General features: G+C 44.3%; 1 protein-coding gene across 5 annotated transcripts in view; it reads left to right on the forward strand.

Moving 5' to 3' along the window:
* celf1 (cugbp, Elav-like family member 1) overlaps positions 1-14,589 on the forward strand; it is a 315,470-nt gene that overhangs the window by 286,886 nt on the left and 13,995 nt on the right. For all 5 annotated transcript variants that reach the window (XM_056279257.1, XM_056279261.1, XM_056279260.1 and 2 more), the window contains one exon: positions 520-705. In XM_056279257.1, the coding sequence (XP_056135232.1) occupies positions 520-705 (186 nt within the window). The remainder of the gene's footprint in view (positions 1-519; positions 706-14,589) is intronic.

Below are 14,589 nucleotides of genomic sequence, written 5' to 3' on the forward strand. Positions count from 1 at the left end.
TCCTGAATTGCAGCCAACTTTAACTTGGGTCATCAGACTTCATGCACAAATATAGCGGGTAGGATTATCAGTGACACCATGCTAATGAAAGGGTTTTGCTGGGATGAAGCATGTACAGAGAAAATTAAATCGGTCCTAATATCAAACTTTGAGGCAAACCACACTTTATATTGTAAGTGACAAATGAAGAGAACCAGTTTAAAGCACAGCCTGGAATTCCCATCCTCGCTCCATCAATACGGACATGCTCCGTGGTGTCACATGCTGCACTTGACCCCGAGCAGAGCCTCTTTTGTGCTATGCTGCTGACTCAAGCAAGATTGATTTTATCAAATGGGATGTTGTTTTCCATTACTGCAAGAAATGGTTTGAAACTATGTTTTCCAGAATTTTATGAATAAAGGGAATCTTGGAAAGAGGCCTGTTATTCAGTCGATCCTAATTCAGGATTGATAGATAGGTCCCGACATGTTTTTTCCACAAGACTAGTGATTATTGTATCTCCCATTTGTATTATAGGGATGGCAGCATTAAATGGGGGTCTGGGAAGTGGAGGCCTGTCCAATGGGTCAGGCAGCACCATGGAGGCTTTGAGCCAGGCATACTCAGGCATCCAGCAGTACGCTGCTGCTGCTCTGCCCAGCCTCTACAACCAAAGCCTGCTGTCCCAGCAGAGTGTCTCAGCAGCAGGCAGCCAGAAGGAAGGTAGGTTCCCTGCGGGATACTGGGTGGTGGGCTGGCTGGTAGGAATAGGGTTTACCAGAGGACAGACTTCACAGATGGTTTAGGAGAAGAGTGGACAGACAAAGAAAAGGAAAAAACAGAGGTTATACATGGAATGAAGAGAAACCAATGAAGAAAGAGGAAACAGGTAAATCCAAGGTGCAAATGAGAGGGAGAGGCAAGAGAGACGAGGAAAGGTGAGAGGGCTATGATACCAGTGTCATGGAAAAGGAAAGAAAGAAAGAAGAGGGGACAGAGTAACGGATCACAACATATTATCTCAGTTGACTGTAGAAAAAAAGATGGTGAGTAGGGAGATGTTCAGTTAAGAGACACTGAGGACAGTTAGTCTCTAGGACGGCTCTAGATGGAGCCTATGACTTGCATCTTAAATGTGCCTTGAGCTTTCCTGTATAGGAACAAGCCATGGTTGTCTCAATTCTGGTTCAAATGACTGAATTCTGAAAAGAAATGTAGTTTCAACAACTGAAAAAAAGTCAATCTTTTACTGAATGTGGTCAACAAAAATATTTTCACTTGGCTATTTTCTTGTGCCTCAGAATGTTAAAAGTGCATTCATTATTAAAGTCTTTAACCGGTGCACCTGCTAGGGATGGGACGATATAAGATTTTACTGCAGATCACGGTTAAAAACGCTCACGAAAAGTTGCTCACGGTGCATTTCCATTGTCACGATAATAATCATAAATGGGGATAATTGTGAATATCATCACAAGTGACCTGAAAAAGCTGTGTAGCTCACTAGTTTACAGTCAAGTCCATTTTATTTGTGTAGCCCAATATCACAAAGGACAAATTAGCCTCAGTGGGCTTTACAGCAACACAACATCCTGTCCTTAGACCCTGTCATCGGATAAGGAACAACTCCCTAAAACATTCAACAGGGAGAAAAACAAACCTCAGGGAGAGCAACAGAGGAGGATCTCTCTCCCAAGATGCACAACATGCAATGATGTTGTGTTTACACAATTTACACAATACAACACTGAAAGAGGATAACACAATTCTAATGGAATTATAAAATATATGAAGAATATGATGAGGAGGATGCCAGGCAGTGTCCAGACACCGCTGGAACAACCCAGGACCTGAGCCACGTGACCACCATCACCACGGAGACCTGACAGGAGGACAGACTGCACATGCACACAAGAGAGACTCACATCACACCATTTACATATGCGAGAGAAGCGACAAGAAAAAACGCTAGTCACACGTCTCAGTGAGAGAAGGACATAACATTGAAACAGCATAACAAAATTATATGGATTTATAAGATGTATGAAAAAATGTGATGAGGGGGATGCCAAGCAGTGTCCAGGTGGCAACCACTGTCCCCATAGAGACCTGGGAGGAGGACCGACTGCACGTCCACACAGGGGAGACTCACATCACACCATTCACACACACAGAATAAGAGAAAGGAGAAGACATCGTTCAGAGAGAGAGAAAAGATGTGAGAGAAGAGAACAGTTTGCAGTAGTCTATACTCTATAATCTATACTGTGCAATCTATAAACTATATACTCAATCATCTATACTCTATACTCTGCAATCTATAAACTATACTCTATATACTCCATAATCTGTACTCTATAGTCTATACTCTAATCTATACTCTATAATCTCATCGGCAGAACAGTGGTTGGTAAATTCATTGAGACAGAAACCGACCCACCATGCAGTACAGGTTGGGAAGCACTCAGCTAAAAGCCAACAAATTGTAGGTTAAGGCAAAAAGACGAGTTTTAAGTTTGGACTTAAAGGACTCGACACACTTTGATTGTCTGTTCCACAAGAACAGGGCCCGATAAGAAAAGGCCCTGCCACAGGGAAAGGCCAGAGGGGTTTAAAAAGTTTTGCCGGTAAAGGGTCAAGTAGTAATAATAATAATAACAATAATAATAAATCAGTCATATATAGCGCTTTTCTAACACTCAAGTGGCTTTACAATAAACAAGGTGAAACAAGACAACAGATAAACATAACAGACATACAGGGGTGGATGGGAAGGGGGGCTACGAGAGGGAGAAACAGCAGCCACACACGACGCCAGCAGTACTCTCCCACTTAAACACACACAAAAGGGCAAGAAAAACAACAGCACCGTAGACGTTGATTTTGAGTAGGGGTTTAGCCCCATAGCCAGTTCCTCTCCCAAGGTATCCACTAGGTGGCACTATTTAACCCATAGCTGGGGCCGGTACATGGGCATCAGGGAATATCCACACACCGGTGGGCCTGCGTACTGCATGTCTAGGGGCCAGACCTCCTCCAAATCCCTTGTAGTTCAGCCAGGGTCCAAGGTGTACCCAGTTACCATGCGTCGCCACGAGGAGGCGCTACATAGGGCTCACTGTTGGAGAGGCTATGTACTGGCAGGGAAAGACTTACGTGCTTGGCTCTCCTGTTGACATTTCTGCTAGCCAGCAGTGAAGGTTGAGTGAGGCGTGACAGCACACAACACTACACCAACACACTAGACGCTTCACAACAAGCCCACTTCTTACACAAGAATGTCACACACACTAATAGTAAGTAGTAAGCAGTTGGTTTAGAGGCTGACGCGAACTTAGTCAAAGTAGCAAGAGAGATAGTCTCAAAAGCTGTAATAACTGGGACTGTCAGTGACTCATTGTATCGATATGAATTTGGTAAGACAGGATCTGCAGGAGTAGCTGGTGTTGAAGAGCTAATTTTGTTTAAGATCTCATCAACCTTATTGCAGAAGAAGTCTAGAAACTCATGGGCCATGAATGGCGAGCAGCTGATAGACGGCTGCTTTGTATTGAAATGGGCTACAGTATCAGAGAGAAATCTGGGATTATGTTCATTAACATTGATTTAGCAAGACAGATATGCTGCTTTCGCAGCAGCTAAAGCACGCTTGTATTTTAAACACTCATGCCACGATAGGTTAAAAAAAAACTTTTTTAATTTTCACCATTTACGTTCCAGTCACCTGCAGACATTCAGATCAGAAACAGCTATCCCGTTAGATAAAACCAAATCAAGGGTGTTACCAGTGCAATGAGTCGACTCTTGAACAAACTGAGTGAACCCAAAAGTACCAGCTAGTGCCAGAAAGGCTTTACTTAGAGGATCAGCAGCCTTATTCACATGAATATGAAAATCACCAAGAATTAGAATCTCATCAGAGTGATTAACAAGGCTTGAGACAAATTCTTCAAGAAATAATGAGTAACAGCCAGGAGGCCGGTAGAGTATCACAATCTGGACTGAGCTGAGTCTATTCACGGCTGAGGGAGACGGACCCAGAACAAGAGACTCAAAAGACTGGAATTTAGATTCAAGTCTAGAAGTCAGATTGAAAATAGATTTATAAATTAAAGCAACACCCCCACCTTGTTTATTTGTCCGAGCTACATGGGAACAAGTATAGTCAGGTGGGGAAGCTTCATTTAAGGGAAGGAAAACATTTGGTTTCAGCCATGTTTCACATAACCCAGTCATATCGAAACTATGTTGAAGAATCAGATCATTTATTAGTAAGGCTTTGGTAGACAGTGATCTGATATTTATGAAACCACATTTAAGCATCTTGTGGAAGTGATCAGTGGTAGGCAGAGCTTTAGAGCTACCAATAGGTACATTTTTTTTTTTTATAAATTTATTTCTGATTTTTCCCTTTTTTCTCCCAATTTAGTGGCCAATTGATCCCTATTTTAATTCAAACACCCACCCTCGTATTGCATGCGTTCGCCAACTGCATCTCTCCGGCCGGCAGTCTCGAAGGAAAGCGCCTCCCCACTTTCGTGACAAGGCGAATCCAAGCCGAACCACTGTTTTTCCGACACACACACAGACGCATTCACATGACGAACACAAGCCGACTCCGCCCCCCTCCCGAAGACAGCGTTGCCAATGATTGCTGCTTCGTCGAGTCCGGCCATAGTCGGATCTGACGAGACCGGGGCGCGAACCCCAGTCCCCAGTGGGCAACTGCATCGACACCAAGCCGATGCTTAGGCCGCTACGCCACCGCGGACCCAATAGGTACATTTTTCAGCATCTAACTACTTCTGCATACTTTGTGCTACAGAAACCATTCAACTATCAAAATGTTCAGTTTTTTATGACATTTCTGCTTACATTCAACTTTTTCCTAATATTTATGCTTTTTAAAATATTGAGCTTTTTATGGATTTTTTTTCTCATTGAAGTGAATGGAGAGAATGTTCAAATCCTCAAAAAACTGCTCTTTGAAATGTAATTAGATTGGCATATTTTCAGCTAGAAATGTCATTTAAACTTTAAACAGGTCACAAGACTTCCTGCTATGCAGCTTACATTCAGATGTGTGATATCTTTTATAGTGATTCTGCTATGCAGCATTCGGATGTGATATCTTTTAAAGTTTTGATTTATCGCAGTTTAAGTTTTGTTTTTTTCTGAGTTTTGAGTTTACAATGGGTGTGTATTGGAGAGGTTAGAGTGGGTGACGTCACGTCCGCTCTAAACCAGCTGTTCTGCCTTTCTTAAAGATTTTTTGCTTCTGTTCTTCCTGCTCCTACATCTCTCACTTCTAACACAGTTGTATGTAGAAATGTAGAAAAAATGTGCTCTTTCACACAGTGTGACTCCTAAAGCTGTACGACTTACGGCTTTTGAAAACTGGAGCTTTAAGCAACAACAGGCGCCTCAGGTGCTCCACAGACTCATGCAAACTGAGGAGCGGATTTTCAGAGAAAAAATGAAAACCACCGCATCTTCCACACCAGGAACACCAGACGTGACAAAGATCTGCAGGAAGCTCTTGTGGTTTTGACGGTCTGGTGACTCGAGGGAAGGCTTTTGAGAGGGTCCGCTGAGACAATTCTAACTGTTCTCCCTGTCTCAGTAGAAATTAAGCATGCGCAATCACCATGGCAACCTCTGAGCGCAGCGTGGCACACCCGGCTGATTCAGATCAGCTGATTAAACCATTTCTCTGACGTCTGGTTTGGATCAAACACCGTCACAGAGAACAGTTAAGCTGACGTCACACACGGCTGATTCAGATCAGCTGATTAAACCATTTCTCTGACGTATGTGGTTTGGATCCAACACCGTCACAGTGAACAGTTAAGCTGACGTCACACCCGGCTGATTCAGATCAGCTGATTAAACCATTTCTCTGACGTCTGTGGTTTGGATCCAACACCGTCACAGAGAACAGTTAAGCTGACGTCACACCCGGCTGATTCAGATCAGCTGATTAAACCATTTCTCTGACGTCTGTGGTTTGGATCCAACACCGTCACAGAGAACAGTTAAGCTGACGTCACACCCGGCTGATTCAGATCAGCTGATTAAACCATTTCTCTGACGTCTGTGGTTTGGATCCAACACCGTCACAGAGAACAGTTAAGCTGACGTCACACACGGCTGATTCAGATCAGCTGATTAAACCATTTCTCTGACGTCTGTGGTTTGGATCCAACACCGTCACAGAGAACAGTTAAGCTGACGTCACACCCGGCTGATTCAGATCAGCTGATTAAACCATTTCTCTGACGTCTGTGGTTTGGATCCAACACCGTCACAGAGAACAGTTAAGCTGACGTCACACCCAGCTGATTCAGATCAGCTGATTAAACCATTTCTCTGACGTCTGTGGTTTGGATCCAACACCGTCACAGTGAACAGTTAAGCTGACGTCACACCCGGCTGATTCAGATCAGCTGATTAAACCATTTCTCTGACGTCTGTGGTTTGGATCCAACACCGTCACAGAGAACAGTTAAGCTGACGTCACACACGGCTGATTCAGATCAGCTGATTAAACCATTTCTCTGACGTCTGTGGTTTGGATCCAACACCGTCACAGAGAACAGTTAAGCTGACGTCACACCCGGCTGATTCAGATCAGCTGATTAAACCATTTCTCTGACGTCTGTGGTTTGGATCCAACACCGTCACAGAGAACAGTTAAGCTGACGTCACACACGGCTGATTCAGATCAGCTGATTAAACCATTTCTCTGACGTCTGTGGTTTGGATCCAACACCGTCACAGAGAACAGTTAAGCTGACGTCACACCTGGCTGATTCAGATCAGCTGATTAAACCATTTCTCTGACGTCTGTGGTTTGGATCCAACACCGTCACAGAGAACAGTTAAGCTGACGTCACACCCGGCTGATTCAGATCAGCTGATTAAACCATTTCTCTGACGTCTGTGGTTTGGATCCAACACCGTCACAGAGAACAGTTAAGCTGACGTCACACACGGCTGATTCAGATCAGCTGATTAAACCATTTCTCTGACGTCTGTGGTTTGGATCCAACACCGTCACAGAGAACAGTTAAGCTGACGTCACACACGGCTGATTCAGATCAGCTGATTAAACCATTTCTCTGACGTCTGTGGTTTGGATCCAACACCGTCACAGAGAACAGTTAAGCTGACGTCACACCCAGCTGATTCAGATCAGCTGATTAAACCATTTCTCTGACGTCTGTGGTTTGGATCCAACACCGTCACAGAGAACAGTTAAGCTGACGTCACACACGGCTGATTCAGATCAGCTGATTAAACCATTTCTCTGACGTCTGTGGTTTGGATCCAACACCGTCACAGAGAACAGTTAAGCTGACGTCACACCCGGCTGATTCAGATCAGCTGATTAAACCATTTCTCTGACGTCTGTGGTTTGGATCCAACACCGTCACAGAGAACAGTTAAGCTGACGTCACACCCGGCTGATTCAGATCAGCTGATTAAACCATTTCTCTGACGTCTGTGGTTTGGATCCAACACCGTCACAGAGAACAGTTAAGCTGACGTCACACACGGCTGATTCAGATCAGCTGATTAAACCATTTCTCTGACGTCTGTGGTTTGGATCCAACACCGTCACAGAGAACAGTTAAGCTGACGTCACACACGGCTGATTCAGATCAGCTGATTAAACCATTTCTCTGACGTCTGTGGTTTGGATCCAACACCGTCACAGAGAACAGTTAAGCTGACGTCACACCCGGCTGATTCAGATCAGCTGATTAAACCATTTCTCTGACGTCTGTGGTTTGGATCCAACACCGTCACAGAGAACAGTTAAGCTGACGTCACACCCAGCTGATTCAGATCAGCTGATTAAACCATTTCTCTGACGTCTGTGGTTTGGATCCAACACCGTCACAGAGAACAGTTAAGCTGACGTCACACCCAGCTGATTCAGATCAGCTGATTAAACCATTTCTCTGACGTCTGTGGTTTGGATCCAACACCGTCACAGAGAACAGTTAAGCTGACGTCACACACGGCTGATTCAGATCAGCTGATTAAACCATTTCTCTGACGTCTGTGGTTTGGATCCAACACCGTCACAGAGAACAGTTAAGCTGACGTCACACCCAGCTGATTCAGATCAGCTGATTAAACCATTTCTCTGACGTCTGCGGTTTGGATCCAACACCGTCACAGAGAACAGTTAAGCTGACGTCACACACGGCTGATTCAGATCAGCTGATTAAACCATTTCTCTGACGTCTGTGGTTTGGATCCAACACCGTCACAGAGAACAGTTAAGCTGACGTCACACACGGCTGATTCAGATCAGCTGATTAAACCATTTCTCTGACGTCTGTGGTTTGGATCCAACACCGTCACAGAGAACAGTTAAGCTAACGTCATTGCTAACTGTAAGCATTATTTTCGGACGGATAAATAATTTAATTTGGTCAGCAGCCCCATTATGATTATGTATTTTCTCAGTTCACATCTTCTTTGTTTACACCTGACTGGTTGACAGTGATAAACTGTTTTAATTTAATTTTCACGAACTTTAGCAAGAACCGGCCGTTCATGAAAAGTCTACCTGACCGCGATGACACTCGTCCGGCCTGACTTCACGGGAAACTTCGCGGCTAACCCGGAAGTTAATAATAAATTATGGAAACGAACTTCAGGCCGTATGACCGACACTGCAGTCACTCTGGTAATATTAATAATACTCTCCTGTATTTTTAAATTATATTAATTGGACTTTATGTAACTCCAGTTCAAAGAAAATTTAAAATTAATAGACAGCAATGGCCCAACTAGCCATTTAATAATAATAATAATAATAATAATAATGCATTTTATTTGTGGGCGCCTTTCAAAACAGTCAAGGACACCTTACAGAACACAGTAAAAATAATAAAAACCAGCAGCACTGTATCAGACAGCGTAAAATCGAAACACAGCAGGAAGACAATAAAAAGTTAACACAACAGATAAGTATAAAATCAACATCTGCACAAATCCCAGTGCAGCGTGGATCAGACTGACTATGCCAGTTTGAAAAGATGCGTTTTGAGATGGGATCTGAAGGTTGAAAGAGAGTCAATGTTGTGAAGGTCTCGTGGGAGAGAGTTCCATAGGCGGGGGGCAGAACGATTGAAGGCTCTAGACCCCATGGTAGTCCAGCTCTAGACCCCATGGTAGTCCAGCGGGCTGATGGTGTAGTGAGTTGGAGAGCAGAAGAGGACGTGAGAGTGTGGGAGGGCGTGTGGATATGAAGGAGTTCAGAAAGACATGAAGGAGCTGGGTTATTAAGGGCCTTAAAGGTGAGGAGGAGCAGGATCTTGAAGTCAGTACGGTATTTAACAGGGAGCCAGTGGAGTTGCTGCAGAGCAGGAGTGATGTGATCTATGGAAGGAGTTCTGGTACTGATACGGGCAGCTGAATTCTGGACCAGCTGAAGCTTATGAAGACACTTGAGGGGAAGACCAAAGAGGACAGCATTACAGTAGTCAATACGGGATGGAACCAGGGTGTGAGTGAGTATGGCTGTGCTTTTAGGTGGAAGTGATGGCCGAAGACGATTAATATTGCGTAGGTGGAAGTATGCAGGCCGAGTAACATTGTTGATGTGGATTTCAAAAGATAATGTGCTGGTTTGTTTGGGGGGGGCAAAAGACCTAGAGTCAGATATAAAACTCTCCAGCTTCCCAAAGAAAAAGGTGGTATGGGTATTCCAAAATTAAGGGAGTACTTTTATGCTGCTCAACTGAGACCTGTATATTGTTGGTGTAAGCCAGAATTCACAGCAAAATGGAAAGATATAGAAAAAGAACTGAACCAAATTCCAATTCAAAGTATGGTTGGAGATAACAAGCTATACAGGGAACTGAAAATGTATATGGATCCAATAACAGTACACACATTAGATCAGTGGTTCAAAGTATTGAAAATGTATAAGATTCAGAAGGATGCACGTATATTAAGATGGATAGCCTATGATAGCAATTTCAAACCAGCAAAATATGATCAAGCATTTCAACAATGGGCAGCAGCAAAGGGAATAACAGCTTGGTGTGTCTTGGAAAAGAAAGGGGAGCTGGAGAGTTTCGAACATCTGAGGGGAAAATACGAATTGGGAGCACATGGAAACTATAGATACTTTCAAGTAAGGGACTATTACAGAAAGGAAATCAAATCAGATTCTTCCAAGGAGGTGAATGGTGTCATCCAAATTATAATTAAAGCATATCAGGAAAGTAACGTAAGAATAATTCGGCATTATATCAAGGAATGAACACTAACGACAAACATTCGACTAAATATATAAAGGTGAAATGGGAGAAAGAACTCAATGTAGAAGTTTCGGATGAAGATTGGCATAATATGTGGGAGACACACCACTCATCCACTAACTCGCGAATTTGGAGGGAGCTCTCATGGAAGAATCTGATTCGTTTCTTTATTACACCGAAAATGAAAAGTAAGCAGCTGCATAGAAGTCAGACATGTTGGAGAGGGTGTGGGTCTTTTGATGTGGATCATTATCATGTTTTTTGGAAATGTCAGAAAATAACTGTATTTTGGGAAATGGTGTGCAAGAAGCTACAGAAAATACTAGGTTATAAGGTTCCTAAGAATTGTTTGGCGTTTTATCTATGTACATTCTCTGAAGAAAGTGTTATGGCTAGTGATAGATATTTGATCAAAATACTGTTGGTAGCATGCAAGAAAGCTATCACTAGGAACTGGTTAAAGGAAACACCACCAACGAAAGATCAATGGCTAATGATTGTGGAAGAAATCGTTCTAATGGAAAAATTGACACACATCCTGAGATTACAAGAAGCACAACTGGGCAGAAAATGGGAAAAATTGACACAATACAAGACTCAAGAAGACGACACTGAACTGGAATGATAATTCATAGATGCACTAATCTGCAAGGCTGTGAAAATATGAAGGCAATCCCCAAGCAGTTCTATGTTCGTTTTCTTTTATTTGTTTGTGGTTTGTAAGTTTGTTCCAATGTCACAGAAATGTGTCAATAAAGATTTAAGTAAAAAAAAAATCAGTTTTAGCCAAAGTAGATTTAGTGCCAACTAAAAGGACCTCCGTTTTATCACTATTAAGTTTGAGGAAGCCATTTACTCAAATCGGCTAAGAGTTGTGTGTATATTGATCGGACACAGTAGGGTACATTGTTGGATGTAATTTCATAACCAATTGCCAACATTATGATAATCAAAAAAGTGGACTTTACAATTTGATTGATTTGATAATATATTTTCGTGTGTGTGTGCGCGTGTGTGTGTGTGTGTGTGTGTGTGTGTCTGTCGGCCCTGTGATGGCCTGGCGGCCTGTCCAGGGTGTCTCCCTACCTGCCACTCAATGACTGCTGGGATAGGCTCCAGCGCCCCCGCGACCCTGACAGTGGGATAACACACACACACACACACACACACACACACACACACACACACACACACACACACACACACCTTCAGCCGAAACAAGAAAAACCCAATGTAAGACAAGATAGTATAATCTATGATTCACCATCTCCATATTCAAAAGTGAGGCTGCACCCTAGATGACCGCACTACTTGGTGCTGTCTAGTGTCCCTTGGCAAGATTTTCTGTTGTTCGGTGGCACAGCATAGCTGAGACGGCTGCAGAAAAATCCTGTTGCTTTTTTCTTTTCTTTTCTTTTTTCCAGCGGGATAAGCGGTTTGGATAATGGTGGACTAATGATGTCTGTCAAAGTCCTGCAACACAGTGTTTCCACAGTACATACAAGACATGGATTTATATTTCACACAAAATGTTTTTGTACAGATTTAGTCAGGAGACATTTGGCAGTTACTTTCAGGTGGTTCTTCTAGCTGATTCCACACACACACACACACACACACACACACACACACAAACCAGACACAGACAGACACTTACACACACAATTGAGAGTCATTCTTTCCATTTTAACTGTTAAAATGAAAACAATTCAAACCTTCATCTGTTTCATGATACACTTCATCTGTCTTATATTAATACAAAGAATGTCTTTTTACAACGTTTCAAGGTATTTCAATTCTACTTCCAGCTTTGGAAGTATATAATTTTTCCTTTTAGCTGTTTCAACCAGTACACTCCGGCTGCAGACCTCCATCTGGAGACCTCCGTCCCCAGACTGCTCTGCGCTTAGACAAGCCACTGATGTGCCGAGAACTGGTTGCTATGCAACACGTCACACCAACATGGCGCACAGCCGAAGCCATGATCATATTCTCTGACACCACCACCAACATTGTTTTCAAGATGGCGGCGCGCTGGACGCAGCGGCTACTGTGGTTCCCTGTTCAGTGTTGTGTTTTCTTTGTTATTTATACGTTAGTTTTAAGTTTATTTACAAGTGTAGGTCCTGCGCTCTTCTACAACCGTCAGGAACTTTTAAACCTCAGAACGGATTACTCATTTCCCTCCACCATCATGGACAATTTCCCCATCCATATTATCCGCTCACCGGTCTCGCAGTGGAAACGCTGCCCCCCGTCGGCAACGTAAACAAAAGAGGATAAAACGTGGCGGGCTACATGCTAAGCTAAGTAGCGTTCCCTTCAAAGTTTCCCTCCCCAGCATCTTCATGGCTAATGTCCGGTCGTTAGCTAACAAAATGGACGAGATAAGATGGAGACTTGGCTCAACAGCAACATAGCCGACTCGGCAGTCGAGCTAGCGGGCCGCACAGCCCTCCGTGCCGATAGGACAGCGGACTCCGGCAAGATCCACGGAGGAGGTTTGAGTATTTATGTCAGTATCTCTTGGTGCAACAATATAAAGATGGTTGAAAGGCATTGCTCTGCTGATCTCCAGCTCCTTGTGATTCAGTGCAGGCCTTTCTACCGGCCCAGGGAGCTAACGGCCATTACCATCACCGCTGTATACATCCCCCCCCCCCACATGCTAATGCTAAGGTAGCACTTAAGCAGCTACAATGTGCCATCAGCAGACAACAGACCAAACACCCGGACAATGCCTTTATCATAGGTGGTGACTTTAATCAGGCTAACCTCAGGGCTGTATTGCCCAAATTCCATCAGCATGTCTCCTGCCCCACTAGGGGACAAAACACCCTGGACCATCTCTATACAAACATCAAGGACTCATACATGGCTACTCCCTGCCCTCATCTGGGGCATTCTGACCACCTCTGCCTGTTCCTGGTCCCAGCCTACAAACCCCTAATAAAACGGGTCAAGCCAGCAACAAAGACAATCACTGTCCGGCCAGAAGGAGCAGTCTCTGAACTCCAGGACTGTTTTGACAACACAGACTGGAGTATTTTTGCACATTCAGCTACCCATGGCTCCCATACAGACATTAATGAACAGACATCTGCCATACTAGCCGACATTTACTTTTGCACTGAGAGTGTCACAACAACAAAATCAGTCCGCACCTTTCCAAACCAGAAACCCTGGATGACCAGTGAGGTCCGGCAGCTGCTGAAAGTCCGGGATGCAGCATTCAAGTCAGGTAACTGTAAGGCCTACAGCGCAGTCAGATCCAACCTCAAAAAGGGCATCAGAACAGCCAAACAAATATTCCCTACGAATAGAGGACCACTTTCACAAAAGCTCTGATCCTCGGCGAATGTGGCAAGGCATTCAGTCTATCACAGACTACAAAAGCTCTAATCGCGGTCCCACTGTCCATGATGCCTCCCTGCCAGACCAGCTAAATAATTTCTATGCCTGCTTCGACAAGGACAATACTGACCCAGCCACAAAAATCCTCAGCCACCCAGAAAACCAGGCGCTCACTCTATCAGTCGCAGAGGTCAGAGAATCATTGCGCAGAGTGAACACACGGAAGGCTGCCGGACCAGACGGCATACCGGGTTGGGTCTACCGGGAATGTGCCGACCAGCTGGCTGAGGTCTTCACACCTGTATTTAACCTCTCACTGTCCCAATCTAAAGTCCCGGCATGCTTTAAGACCACCTCTATCATTCCTGTCACCAAGAAACCAACATCCACGTGTCTGAATGACTACCGACCCATAGCACTCACCCCCATTGCCATGAAGTGCTTTGAGAGACTGGTTCTGGCTCACATCAAAAACATTATCCCCCCCACATTCGACCCACATCAGATCGCCTACCGTCCCCAAAGGTCTACTGAGGATGCCATTGCCACTGCCCTACACATTGCTCTGACCCACCTTGAACTTAACAACACATACATCCGGATGCTGTTTATAGATTACAGCTCTGCCTTCAACACTATCATCCCCGCCAGACTAACCACCAAACTCCTCTCCCTTGGCCTCAACCCCTCCCTCTGTAACTGGATCCTGGACTTCCTGACCAACAGACCTCAGTCTGTTAGGTTAGGTGACCACACCTCCTCCATCCTGACCCTCAGCACAGGTGCCCCTCAAGGCTGTGTTCTAAGCCCCCTCCTTTTCTCCCTCTTCACCCACGACTGCCTGCCAACTCACCCCTCAAATGTTCTAGTTAAGTTTGCAGATGACACCACAGTCATTGGCCGTATCACCAACAATGACGAGATGGCCTACAGAGACGAGATTGAGCACCTCACATCATGGTGTACT

This window comes from Lampris incognitus, chromosome 4, assembly GCF_029633865.1.
Source record: "Lampris incognitus isolate fLamInc1 chromosome 4, fLamInc1.hap2, whole genome shotgun sequence".
NCBI classification, from domain to species: Eukaryota; Metazoa; Chordata; class Actinopteri; order Lampriformes; family Lampridae; genus Lampris; species Lampris incognitus.